The sequence below is a fragment of the Xenopus laevis genome, chromosome 3L (assembly GCF_017654675.1).
Source record: "Xenopus laevis strain J_2021 chromosome 3L, Xenopus_laevis_v10.1, whole genome shotgun sequence".
Taxonomy (NCBI): Eukaryota; Metazoa; Chordata; class Amphibia; order Anura; family Pipidae; genus Xenopus; species Xenopus laevis.
In genome coordinates this window covers 53,298,091-53,312,122 of record NC_054375.1, presented here as the reverse complement: position 1 = coordinate 53,312,122, position 14,032 = coordinate 53,298,091, and the positions used below count along the sequence as shown (strand labels likewise).

The 14,032-nt window shown below is 40.2% G+C and overlaps 1 protein-coding gene across 7 annotated transcripts in view; it reads left to right on the top strand.

Moving 5' to 3' along the window:
- dbn1.L (drebrin 1 L homeolog) overlaps nucleotides 1–11,955 on the top strand; it is a 51,398-nt gene extending 39,443 nt beyond the window's left edge. The window contains exons 4-13 of one of the 7 annotated variants that reach the window (XM_018252222.2): nucleotides 169–243; nucleotides 576–722; nucleotides 800–877; nucleotides 1,226–1,377; nucleotides 2,575–2,635; nucleotides 2,711–2,794; nucleotides 3,671–3,779; nucleotides 4,697–5,343; nucleotides 9,362–9,464; nucleotides 10,934–11,955. In XM_018252222.2, coding sequence (XP_018107711.1) covers nucleotides 169–243; nucleotides 576–722; nucleotides 800–877; nucleotides 1,226–1,377; nucleotides 2,575–2,635; nucleotides 2,711–2,794; nucleotides 3,671–3,779; nucleotides 4,697–5,343; nucleotides 9,362–9,464; nucleotides 10,934–11,022 — 1,545 coding nt within the window. In that variant the 3' untranslated portion in view covers nucleotides 11,023–11,955. Of the gene's footprint in view, nucleotides 1–168; nucleotides 244–575; nucleotides 723–799; nucleotides 878–1,225; nucleotides 1,378–2,574; nucleotides 2,636–2,710; nucleotides 2,795–3,670; nucleotides 3,819–4,696; nucleotides 5,371–9,361; nucleotides 9,465–10,933 lie in introns of all 7 variants that reach the window. The other 6 variants (XM_018252219.2, XM_018252221.2, XM_018252218.2 and 3 more) reach the window with 6 other exon arrangements.
- The last annotated feature ends 2,077 nt before the right edge of the window (nucleotides 11,956–14,032 follow it).

Below are 14,032 nucleotides of genomic sequence, written 5' to 3'. Positions count from 1 at the left end.
GTGAAACTATAGATTGGGATATTCTGCTGAGGAGACAGAGTTGGTGTCTTGAGGACTTTTTTTTCCTGTTTATGGCTTCCCAAAGTTCCATATTGTAGTGGTATATGGTATGTGCCAACTTCTATGTGGGGATACCTCTAATAAGTTCTATTCATTTACGTTATTCAGGTTGGTGAAGATGTCCCAGATGCTAGGAAGTGTGCCTGTGCCAGCCATGTAGCCCAAATTGCAGACTTCTTCCAGGTGAGTGGTTTCTATGCAACACTGACAGTCTATTGGAAGGGCTGCCAGCCTAACTGTAAGCAGAGAAGTCTGTTTTCTCCAAAAGCTGCCTAGTTATTGTCTTGAGTATCAGTGTCTGTATATTATATACAAATGTTTTGTTGTATTCACTTTCTAATTACTGTGTAAAAAAACACAGGGGTATGAATGAATGTGCTGACTTTTGAAGGAGGAATGGTGGCACTTTCTTTTATATTGCTTCTATTACAGTTTTCTCTTCTCATTATTTAACTTTCTGTGAGTACTTTTCTCGTTTATGCCCACCTTACCCACTGTCTGTGCTTGTTGGATAGGGAGTGGATGTAATCGTAAATGCCAGCAACGTCGATGACATAGACCCTGTGACCATAGGCCAGCGTCTAACCAATGGCTCTGGGCGTTTGTCTAGCCCCGCCCTTCAGCGGCTGCAGCTAAAAGATGAAGGACAAACTGATCCTGTGGTAAGCAAAGTGCATTGTACTTGGCTTAGACTGTATCACCTTTGGGAATATCTCTTACACATTTGACCTTCTTACAGGGAACCAATTATCAGAAGACAAATGCAGCCGTGGAAATGAAACGAATCAATAGGGAACAGTTTTGGGAGCAAGCAAAGGTGACCATACCATTGATCTGATTTTATGATTTGGAACCCATTTTTGTTGGTAGCTATTGTGTGTTTATTTCTGCCATTGCTTCATATCCCTACTGCTTTAACTGGTAGTGAAATAGGGTTTAATTTTATTTGCTAAAACTGCTATTGCCCTGTCAAATGTTGAAGCAGTGTCGGCATGACAGGTTATATCAAGCTTGTGCCGATTGCTATTCTTTTCAGCTGTTATTCCTGCCTGCCCTTCCTTATATCCTCTTTTTTTCAATGTGATGTAGCCAGATTATCTCTCACAGTCTTTCTGTATCCCTTTAACCCACTGTATTTTCCCATCATATACCTTTGCATTGCTAGAAAGAGGAGGAGGAACGAAAGGAGGAGGAAAGACAGAAGGCCTTGGAAGTAAGGCTTCGCTTTGAGCAGGAACGCATGGAACAGGAGCGCAAAGAGCAGGAGGAAAGAGAGAAGCGTTATCAGGAGAGAGAACAGCAAATAGAAGAACACAGGTACCTTCATATGTGCCAGAACATGTCATTATCTTTCTTTTATCTGGTAAACCCAATACTGATTATTCTCTAACAAACAGAGCAATTATTGGGTTCATAGGGTTGGAATTTGGTTCAATTTACAGTGCGGATTTATACAAAGTGCTACAAGTGAGACTGTGTAATTATGATTTTGACGAATGTTTTAGACTCTGTAGAAATGACTGCTTTCTACAAGTCTATATACTACTATGGCTCCATGTATTAGTAATTACTATACGTTGATAGTTCCCTGTAGATGTACCTTATGCATGAGCATCAGCCATTTTAACCGCTACTCTATTTTCTAGTTGGCAAGTGTAAACTATACAACTATAACTTTTAACACTATACCAAGAGACAACTTTGTCATGGCTCAGAAAATATTATGAAGGGCCCCCTCTATGCATTGCGAGCCTGCAACTTTATGCAGCCAAGGCACCTCACGGATGAATGCTGCAGTGAACCATTAAGCAATGCTGCTGATATTGGTTAATGTGATGCTTTTATATGTCCATGCAGACATTGAAATCAAGGGTTTTTACTTAATCTGAATTCCCATGCCTTTTAACTTTCCTTATGCTTTTCTGTACATTGTAAAACATGTCCAACAGCTCTGAAAAAAACACTATTGAATTGCAATTACAGGAAGGCTTCCGGTGAACGGTTGTCATCTTGGTGTGTTTCTCCAAGAATACTGGGATTGGGTATCATGGAGTCCTCCCCATTCAGCAGCATAACGTACATCCTATTAAGAGAATGTGACACTGTAACTCCTGTCCCAGGATATAAGAACATTAGAGTTTTGTGGCCTGCAGCCTTTTGCTTTTATATGTCCACAGAACTCCTTGGTGACATCTATGTTAGATAGTAGGTGCATTATCCATATCTATTTGGCACTCTGTGGCATCAGTTGTGACGTTTTTAGTTCTATATGAAACTAGTGTGTAATGTATAAATATGTCACCCATGTGTTATTACCTTAAGTTGAGCTCTCTAGATAGAAACAATATATTTCCCTGCCATTGTATAGCATTCTGTGTTATCTTCACAAGGATACATGTGTAGGTGTGGGATCTAAACAGTGGATTCCTTGTTCAATCAAGTTGCTATCTTGCTGTGTGCCGCAGTTTCTGCTGAGCTCCCAGGAGTGATTATATGTGTCTTCTTTATTGGCAGGAAGAAGCTGCAAGATGAAGAGGAAGAGGAGACAAAAAGACTACAGAGCAATTCCATATTTGTGAGTGGATCTCTGGGGGCCTGATTGTATTTCACTTCTTTTCCCCTCCCAGCAGTGCTTTATTATTGCTAATAGAACTGTTTGTTTATTCCTTGCCAGACGGGTCAGAGAGAAGATGAAGAGGCTATAGAACAAAAGAGGACAGAGAGTGAAGTTGAGGTGAGCAAGGCTGGAGAGGGGTTTGCACATTCCCTGCTCAGGAATGGTGCTGCCTTGGACTATGCATTCTCTGTATATTTAAAGGGGTCTTTCACCCCAAAACTGCTTTTTTGCTCAATGAAAGAAAATGTCTTGCAAAGCAACTTTCAAATATACATTAATTTCACATTTCATTGGTTTTAAAGTTATTTGTAAATGTAATTGCTAATAAAAACATTATATTCTCTGCACTCCTAACTCTGATTCACAAAACAATGTAGCAGAAGCCAGCTGATCTGGGGAAGAACTAAATTCTGCGACATTATTCAACAAAACCAGATGTACTGACCCCAGTGTATATACACCCTCAACACATTTCCACAGCTTTTTACAGAGATTATACAGTAAATCATTCTATGCCACAGTGAAGCTTACAATCTAAAGACTCTAGCACATTCCCACACAGTAGGGCCAGTTTTATCACGAGTCGTTTAACCTGCATGTATCTTTTTGGGGAGTAAGAGGAAATCCATGCAGACATGGGAGAAAATTCACAGACTCCCTGCAGATAGTGTCCTGGCTGGAATTGAAATCAGGATCCCAGCACTTCAAGTCCAAAGTTTTGCAACTTAGCCACAAATAATTTTGAATATTGGAAAGTTGCTTACATTTTTTTTTCCGTCTTTTTGGGTGAAGATTTCCTTTAATTCTAGTTTGGGGGATGTTTTAGGCTGCACTTATTTTCATATGCAGCATTGAAGAGTGATGCCTTGTAAGATCTCCAGCCAACTGCATATAAAAAGCTAAATAATTTGCTAATGAACCTAAAGTTATAGAGAATAACAGTGATTACTTATAATGCTTGTTTTAAGGGCTTACTCTTCTTTCTAATGGCAGGAAGCTGCAGCCATCATTGCTCAGCGCACGGAAAACCCACGGGAATTCTTCAAAAAGCAGGAAAGGGCTTATTCAGAGTGCGGCTCCACATTGCAGACACCTCGAACAGGTGACTGGGACCAGATGGACTTGATGGGGTCCCCTACCGGTACTGATGGATTATAAATTTAATGATTGGTGCAACTTTGGCTCTTTGCCCTTCTAATTGCGTACAGTTTAAACTCAAAAACGGCTAGTCCTGGACATGTTTAACAAATGCTCTTTACGTTTGTTTGGTTTTTTAAAAGCATTGTGACAACATTCCAGGAGCCATATATGCCTACATATTCTGAATTTTTTTTACACAAACAAATTTAAAATATCTTATGCTGAAAATTCTTTACCCTTTCTTTCTTTTGTTTTACTTAGAAAGCAGACCCTTGCTTTGTGTTTGCAGTTTCTAACATCCACTTCCCTTTCTCTGTAATTGAGTTAGTTCAAGCGTGCCAATGAGCTCTGTGCAAACAACCCCCCATTGCCCTTTATCTGTGAACTGGTAATCGGCCTACTCCTCCTACAATTGCTTGCGAGAACCAAGAAGTTGGAAACTGAAAGTAATTTCAGTGCTTGAAATAACACGAGAATTTTCTTAATTAAAAACATAGATAAGAAGACAAATACAACAAAAGAGGCAAGAACGGTAGTTCTCCCTATGTGTTCCTTACGTTTATGGAACACTGTCATTTGCGTTAACGGAGTTATGAACATGAAATATAAATTCTAAACACTAGTTGAATTCTCTTCAGTCTTTGAGGGATGGCAATGAGTTAGCCCTATCCTTCCTCTCAATGTAAGGAGGAATAATAATAAGCTCTTTACTCTCAGGCCTAATAAATACAGAGCAGAAAACACTATATCAGATGTATATGATGCATTTTCACAATCCTAGAAATCAAGGCAGTTTTTGTTGTCCTTAAATTGTCCTGTTTAGTTATGTAAGCCTGTCCTTTGATTTATGACTTAATTATTTTTCTTTTTTGTTTACAGCATTCAGAAGCTCCTCTGAGGCTGGACCTCCTTGCTCACCAGGACCGGAACCAGAACGTCGTAGTAGTCTGGGTGAGGAGTGGACCAAGACTCTGACGTCTGAGAATCCAATGGAGGATAGTGTTTGGACCCCTCAAGGACTCACTGAAGATGTGTTTATGGAGACGAAAGAAGATGATGTGGGATTTCCAGAGGCTCCTCAGTTGACCGGGAATGAAGAGGAAGCTGTTATGGAGCTTGGAGAGGTAGACCTTATATCAGATGCTCATCCTCCCCCAGCACAAGAGGCCACTAACCTACTGGATCTTTGGCAAAATGATGAGCCACAGGACTCTACATGGTCTGACAAAAATGTGATAACCTCTCAAGAGGAGGTCAATGTAGAGGAAAAGACCTTTGTGGAAACAGAGACCTGTCCTTCTGTTCCTGAGGATAACCTCCTAAACTTTGAGTTGCTACCACAACCACCCGCGACATTCTGCGATATGGAGGCTGAGGAAGATCCACAGAGCATCATCCATATTGAGGGTCCACATCAGATGACTCTAAGTTACCAACATGCACTGCAGGAAGCCTCCTGCCATCAGCCAGAGCTGACAGACTCTCTTCTTACCAACGGGGAGACGTCACAGAGAGAAGGAACACAGGTGACCTCCAGTGTGACAAAAGACACAGTGCGTGATTCATATTAGATACATTACTTTTATTAAGTACTTTTCAGTATGATCTGTATTTGTGGAGTCCCAGAGGTAGTGTGGGAGGAATTTTCAAGAAGCAGAGTGGGCGCATAATCAGTCGCAGGATACTTTATCATATAATTATATAATATTGTATCATTTTAACAGGAAGTATTTTCTGATATTTCATTGGAAAAATACATTAGGAAAGGGAAGAGGGGTTTCCATGGTAAAGTCTCCCTTAACAACACAGAATACCTTATTCAAACTTCTTCATTAGTTTATAGGAGTGCTATTTTGCTTTATCTAAAATGATCAGAGTAGTATGTTATTATGAGCTCTTGACAGCCAAAGAGAACAATGTCTGAATTCTCCAGCAACAAGCCCCTTGTAACAGTTTCATATCAAGAAAAAGCACCTATCCATCAGGTCCAGACTTTTGTTTAAATCAATTGATCCTAGCTTCTAGATGATGCAGAGGAAACAACAACTCCCTGTGAAGGGGGGAAAACATTCTGCCTGACTCCAAAATGGCAACTGGGTCCAGTCTCTCAAATAGCAGTTTAAGTATTATTGACATTAACCTTATAATTTTTAACTTGCTGAAAGGCACACATGAGAAACTCATGAAACAAAAAAAAAAACGGATGCATCCATTGAAGCATACAGAAAATTACAGTTACTTTTTGAAGCTTATTAAAGGTTAAGGAAAGGAAAAATCACTGGGGGTGCAAAGTTGGAAGTGTTTGTAACCCCCCCCCCCAAAGTAATTCCAGTTGTTTTTCGATTATCCCAGGCTGGCCCTCTTCTTCAGCAGCCTGGTGTACTGTGCCAGTGTCGCAATTTTCTTTCTCTTCTGTGGTTGTTCTCTTTAGTTAGGAGGGGTGCATGTTCAGTACAGAAGTTTTCCCAAAATTTCTGTAATGTGCATTTGCAGGGACACTTGGAAAAAGAAAACAAGAGCACCTTGTGGTGTTTTTCGAAGCATTGACCCTGGCTAACAAGTATCGATTATAATTCCTGGCATCTTCCCCCCCCCCCCTAAGGATTTTAACTGTCATGTTCATACTCTGTGCCCTGCTCATCTTTTTAGTCAATATAAGAACATGCCTTTTGTTATTTTTCTATCGCAGAAGTGTTACTCTTTGGGGCAAAGGCATAGGGTTATTTTGGGTGCCATGTTTTTGTAGTGCATAGAAGTACCAAAATTGTGCCAACACAAATGGTTGTATATACTACTGCTTCTCACTGTGTAAAAATAAATACAAAACCTTTGTGTACAAGATGCAACAAGTGCCAGGTTTCTATAAATGTTGCCTCCATTATTCAGCATTAATTATTCAGGAAGTTGCCTTCCTGATCATAAACTTTCTAGCCAATGAAATTTGTTTCTTTCTAGGTTTTTGTCCCTATACTTGCTGAAAACACATCACACTTATTTGACCTAGTGAAAGAAATGAATAGAAATGATGTCTGATTATTACACTAAAGGCACTGAAATAGCCTGATGAGCGCTTGTGCCAGCTGATGTCTGCTGAAAAACGCGGGCACAAGTGCAAATCAGGTCAGTGCAAATAGGTGTTTTGGTGTAATATTTTTGGGCTTAAAAAGATGTGCTTGGAGAGCCATTACCATAAAGCAATGGTAAGGTATAAATCAGGTAACCAATAGGGGGTTATTGTGTTAACCTATCCGATTTGTTTTGTTAAACAGCCTGGATGTAGGAGGTACCTACACTGATTCTCATCCAGATACTTGCATAAATATGCAGTATGTCATCTTTTCAAAGGAATAGGCCATTTGTGGGGATCTACAATTGCACACAGGCTTTTACATAGGCTGCCACATAATCCTAAACCACGGACACAGCTAAATATATATAAACGAGGGCCTAATTCACTTGGACTCATCTGTGCAGCCGAAAATAGCTTTTTGCAAATGAACCTCCATTATATATAATATTTTGGGTTATCCATCCAAAAATGAAAAGTTTTATTTCTTTGCAAAATGACAGAGAAAGTAATTCAAACTACTTTCAGGTGCATATTAAGTTACAATTTCCATTGGTTTCAAAGTTGAAATTGCAAATTAAATTTATTCTGCCTGTCTTTGATTTTGCTTTCTAAGTTTCTGTAAAATCCGGAATGAACTCTCCTCCAGCCAAGACTCCAGTTTCCACAATGCCTTCCACATTTCTGTGATTCTTCATCCCAGGTCTTTTACTCACAGATTGTGCAAAGTATTGTGGGAGCTGGAGTCTTGGCTGGAAGAGAGCTGCAAACATGTAACCATGCAGCTAGTAGAGCAATCTGAGGCAGTTCTCTTTGTCTGTCAGATGATGCTGCAAACTGTATTTCAACTGTAGCTTGAGGGCCCCAGCTTGGCTTTATGTATTTACTACGGTGTCTGATCCATTTTTGCACAATTCCAAGCAAACTCTGATCTGAAGTTTTCAACAGCTTTATACTGATGTTGCAGTTGGTGTATACAAATTACTAACATGCAGTTCAAGAATAGACAATAACACTTTTTTTGTACATGCAGGAATTATAGCTCGTGGGCATTAAAATTTTAGCTGGGAAGTACTTGTAAGATCTTATAAGATGATCTAGGGGTTATAATGTAGTGACCCCAAATTGTGCTTGGCAAAAGTGTGACCTGTGCATTTTTTAAATTTTTTTTTCTGTTTTGCTCAGCAAATATTTTTGCAGTCACACAAAGGACTGAATGGCCAAAATAATAATTTTTAAGGGGTGAACCATGCACAGACAGTTGTACATCTCATCATTCAGTGTCTAGGCTCCATTGCCATAATTTAGAAAGCCATCCACCTGTTAAATCAATAGAAAATCCCTAAGCACAGCTATAGCTGGCCATACATGGGACGAGTCAGCAGCTTATTGGCCCATGTATGGATCCTTCCAACTGTCCTGTCTGACCAATATCTGGCTGCCAAAATACCCTGTCCATCTGTTATTGCTGTTATTGCTGTTATTCAGTGGAAGACAGAGTGGTGACAAGGAGACCTTTGCCGCAAAAGCGATCAAGCAGTGACAGGCAGGCAGGGAACATTTTGACTGCTGCTGTTTTTTTAACAAACGGTGGACAAAATGCCCCATGTGTCATTATTCTTAGGGTGACATATGGGAAGAATTCATGTTTGCTTGCCAACACCGAGCTCAGTAAATGGGATATTTGAGTTGAATACGCCTTTGCTGCTCTAGATTGTTACTTTTAGGGTGTTATTTATCAAAGGTCAAGTTGTGTTTTCTTGAAAAGTTTTTGGAGGTTAGTTTCACTAAAAAACTTGAATTTTTGGGGGGGAAAAAACTATAATTTTTCAAGATTTATTATGCCCCAAAGCTGCTAAAAGCCTGCATCTGAAAATACTCCAGCTAAAACCTGTCGGCCGTGTAGAAGTCAATGGCAGATGTCCCTTAAACGGTTTGCAGATTTTTGCCTTCATGATTTTCGGGTTTTTTTGGGCTGGTTTGCGCTCGAATACTCAACAAATTCAAGGTATTCAAGATGTTTTAGCCTATAAATTAGATTTATTCAAGTTTTTTTTCCCCAATTGCATTGAGTCAAGATTTTTTACATTCAGGTTTTTTTCATAAATAAGCAAGCATTTGAGTTTATTTGAGGTAGAAAAAAACCTCACAAACTCTACCTTTGATAACTAACCCCCCCTAGTGTCTGCTTTTTTCATATACAGTTTATAGAAGGACACTGACCATAAGTAGGTCTTTAAAGGAACCGCTTGAACCCAAAAAACTAAAGCACTTAAACTTGTGCATGTGTAAACATTATAATACCAGTACACAAAACAGAAACCTTTATGTGCATTCGGATACTTGGGCTAACTGGGTTTTGCTACTTTCTAACAGCAGAAGCTCTCAGTTCATTTTTCAATGTTTTGCCTAATGTCTACAGTAACTAGTCACTTCATATGACACACTGGAAATAACAGCTGCTTCTTGATTTCTAGGCAAGTGAAGGATATTTCAGCCAATCACAAGATGAGGACTTTGCTCAGTCAGAAGATTTGTCTGCCAAAGCTCCACTTCCAGTCTTCTACAACAAGCCACCAGGTAATATTGCAGATATGCGAGCACAGAGAACTGTCCCATCTGGGTCATCAGCATAATGTCTCACATAGCATGTTATTGCACTTAAAGTATAACTAAAGCAGAACTAAAGAAGTAGGCTAAAATACTGTACATTATGTTTTGGGCTTCTGTACTAGCTCAAGGCAACCAAAGCCTTCTAGTAGGAAAGATCTTTGTCTCCAAAGAAGCCCCAGTAGCTCCTCATCTTCTTTTCTGCTGATTCACTGATCATGCACTTTGCTGCTGTCACTTACTGAGCTAAGGGTCTAAATCACAATATACAGTAAGCATAGAATATAAATGTCACAATATAAGGCTTATATAATTAATTTAATTAATACAGATATTTATTACATGGCAGCTCAGAAACCAGTGCAATAAGCATCAGAATTTAATACTCTGCCTTGTAGCATCAGTTTATATTACAGGCCAATATCATTTTCTGTTAATTCTGATAATTTGCGAAGACCCCTAAACTTAGCTTCTCAACAGCTGCCCAGAGCCCAATGAGCATGTGAGTGTCACAGACACATTCTAAGATGGTGACCCCCTGTGACAAGTTTGAAGTCCTGGATCATTTCTGCTATTGACAAGCTGAAACTTTAGGCTGCTGCAATAAGTTCAGTATATACAATATGATATTTTTAGCTATAGTCATTTTTAGGGTTCTCCTTTAACCCCAAGCTGTCTCTCCCTGATTTGCCTCTACCCACTGCCAATCTCTGTGTATTTGTAGAGGGGGGTAACTGAAGCAGGAGGATAATGTAAGCATGTATTATAACCATTTATATGGCATTTTTATTAAATTGTTCGATGTTAAAAAGTGCTTCTTTTGCAAGGCCTACCACTTTGGTTGAACCTTGCAGAAAGTCAACACGCCCATTAATCTCACATGGGCCTATGGCTTATAAATTTGGTGTTTGAATGAGTATAAAGTTTCCCTAAATGTCCCTATGTGTCATTAACCAAAATCACCAAGGTTACAACTGGGACAAATACTACCAAACTGAAAAAGTGTGCCCTACATAGCATGATGTATGATTGTGACTCTTATCCAGCTGGCTTTCATACTGCCTATAATGAGAGAACCAAGGTTTAGTATAGACTGTTCATTAATCCCTTTTGGTTGAATGCAGTTCTTTGCCTTACTTTGTAGTAATGTTTCCACTTTTGGTGTGCCATTAAATACATTTTTACTGATTGAAAGAGGTGTAGCAAATCACATAAAGAAGTCCTATTCCTTTAGGCAAATTGAGGTTTATGACAACTACTTTGCAGACCTATACAATGTGCCCTTATTTTACTATACATATATTAGTAATGCTTTTCTAAGGAACTGCACGGGGGGAGGGGGTTGGTGATGATGAAAACTAGTGGGATGCTTAGTGGTACACTAAATGGCAAGGTGATTTTTTTTTTTTTTTTTAAAGCATATATTATGTGTTTTTCAGAGATTGACATCACATGCTGGGACTCTGACCCTGTGATGGAAGAAGAGGAGGAGGAGGAGGAAGGAGGTGGCTTTGGTGAAAGTGCATAAAGAAGTCCTCCTTTTATAGACGTATTCCAAAACACGTGACAAAAGAGAAATATGTGACACAGCAGTGTAACAGCAAAGTATTGTAGTAATGGTTGAGGCTTGTGCCTTTGCCAGCGCCGTGCTAGTAAGACCCTGTCTTCCCTCCCCTTGCCTCTTGCAGTTGCCTGACATTTTTAGGGTGTGGAGGCAAGGAGGGGGTATTTTTACTCCCCTGCTTCCAGTTATTCTTTTCTATATAACCTAACGGGCCAGTTCTATTCACACTGGCCGCTATGTGCTGTTCTGTTTGACAGGATCTCTGATTGCATTTCCCCCTTCTAGGTTGAGCAGAACTCCTATGTATGAACTGGGAGACGTGAACTGGTGCCTGGATGGAATCAGTGTTATAATCGATTGCATTTTTCCCTTGTTTCCTCTGTTTTTTTTGTTTTAAACAAGTCTATGCTGACTGCCTTTTCTTTTCAGATGAAAGAAAGCAGAGCGGTTTACTTGTTGTAGATTGATCTGTGTGATGTGTCCCCCGCATCTTTTTTTGTTTGTTTGTCTCTTCTAAAAAACAAAATCAAAACCTAAGGCAATAAATATCCCAGTTACCCCTGTGTGGGTCAACGCAACAGGGGCATGTATTCTCCATTGTAGCACTCCCACCCCTTCTTCATATTATTAATTTGCTTCATGCTTCTATTTATTCCCTGAATTTGGGGGTGACAAGCCTAGTTATTGGATCACAAGCTCCTGGTGGCTGGCTTTAGGGAGGGAGGGAAGTTGTGTACAGACAGAGTTCTTCTGTTTCCCCTCCCTGTGGCCCCGGAAGACCTGCCCTTTTCTTAATTGCTACAAAAGCTTCCTTTCCTTTTTCATGTTTAGTAAAGTTCTGAAAGCACAACACTGTACAGACCGTGCTCGTGTGTTAATAAAGGAGTCTGGATCCAACCAACAAATGTCTCTGTCCCTTCTTATAGCAGTGAGCATTCACTAGCAGGATGGTTATGGTACCTGTTTTTTTTTGAAGGGAAACTAGGCAGACAACCCATAAAGGTGTTTAAGCCGAATGGGCTATATCCTAAGTCTTGCAGCTTGCAGGTCAGAAGTGTATGCTACAAAGGGGTGAATGCAGGTGGTTGAACTACTAACACTTCCAGAATCCCATCATTGACCAATTCCTATAATTGATCTAGGCAGTTATTACTGATTTTACTGGACGGAATGCACTGGGCCTAAAAAAAATACATGATTTTACAATATATGTTGATCATTGTCTGGATTAAGTTTAAAAAACATGAAAGCATATTAACATAGGTTTAAAAAAGACATACCAACCATGTCCTTACACCAACTTTTTGATGTAAATAAATGTGCCAGAGGACGATGAGAGAAATCCTTAAATTCTTGATTTGGCTAAAAGGGGACTAATCGTATGCAATCAGCTACTCCCTGTATTTTGGTATATATGGAGCCAGTTCTATTGATGCATCTGATATGAACAGGACTTGTTCATCAAAATTTTCAACAGGGAAAAGGGTGTGGATATGTCTTGATCCAATAATGCCTGTCCCATCTGTAAGCATCACTGTCACTCTCTAGGACCGCATTTGGGGTCACACTACCAGTTTGACTAGTAGTGTGTACATCGCTATTTGTCACAATGAGCCTAACCTAATAATCATCAGCGAACCAGTCCCAGCAGCGTTAGTGCCCCATGAGTGAGGGCTGAAATCAGCCTGCTGAAATACACAGGCCGATTACTGGCCCAAAACGGGCATTTGCCGCCTCCTTCTTTTCGCATCTGGAATTGCTGTGTCGGCTTCATTGCAAACACACTGATTTCTGTGAAGAACCACAAGACAGCATTTTTGCTCCAAAATTAACTGAGTGTGTTCACAACAGAGCCGGCACACAACATTGTCTGATTTGAAAAGAAGAGAAGGCTACAGCCTTTGTATGGGGTGAAATCAGCCTGTGTATTTCAGCAGGCTGATTTCGGCCTGTGGCACTACTCATAGAGTTGACTGGAGCTTGCCTAGTTGTGCTACAGGACCAGGGTCCCATGAATGAATTGATATTAAAGGAAAAGGGGCATTTGCCCAGGGCCCAGTTCTGGGAACCCTTTGTGTCTGTGTGCTTGTGTACAATATATTGTTTGGTGGAGTACAACAAAATCCTCTCCTCCACAGACAGTTGCCTCAACCTATTTCCACTCTCTCCACATTCTGTTCGCATCAAGTAAAAGTTTAAAGAAGAGGAGGGCACATCCCCATTAAGGATGCATTAATAATACATGCAGGCACAGCTGGGAGAAGCAGCCATATTCTTATTACAATGGTACCTTGTTTAGACCTACTTGTCTGACCTAGTCCAACTGTTGACTGCTGCACAGTCACTAGCCTCTGCAAAGGTAAATCTTATTCAGCAAAAAATGTGCTTATTCTTATACCATGCAATTTGTTCGATGTGTAGGTAAATATGCTAATGCACAGTGGACAGATCATATATAGGTGAATGTGTCTGATCATTTGCTGAAGCAGAAAGTGGAACCAGGCTGATGCACAGGGTGAGTACATTCTGGATTAGATTTAGGAGCACTGACAATATCCAAGATGCTTACCACAAGACTGCGGTCTTCTTTCACCAGGAAAGGTTATTTATTATTTCTCCTAATGATGCTGAACTTCAGCTACCAGCAACCCATTGCACCCAGTTTCAAGTGGATAAGTGGAAGATGTAGCTTAGCAACGCCTGTAAAGGTTAAAGTTCCATTCTGTGAGCAGTTATTGCAATATCTCCTTGCACCCTGTTTCTAAACTGTGCTTTAAAATAAAAAGCGCTCTCGAACGGGATACAGTGACACCCAGGCTATATTGCCGCCTTGGCTTTATATGTTGTGGGGGGGACAGGGCATTCCACAGTAGAGCTGTTCTTTATTTTGTGAGCATAGGGCAAATTTAGTAAAGGGGTAAGAGGCTGTGGGGAAGCGGTGTTACTGTGAGTGGAAAGGGGCCACTAAGCCAGC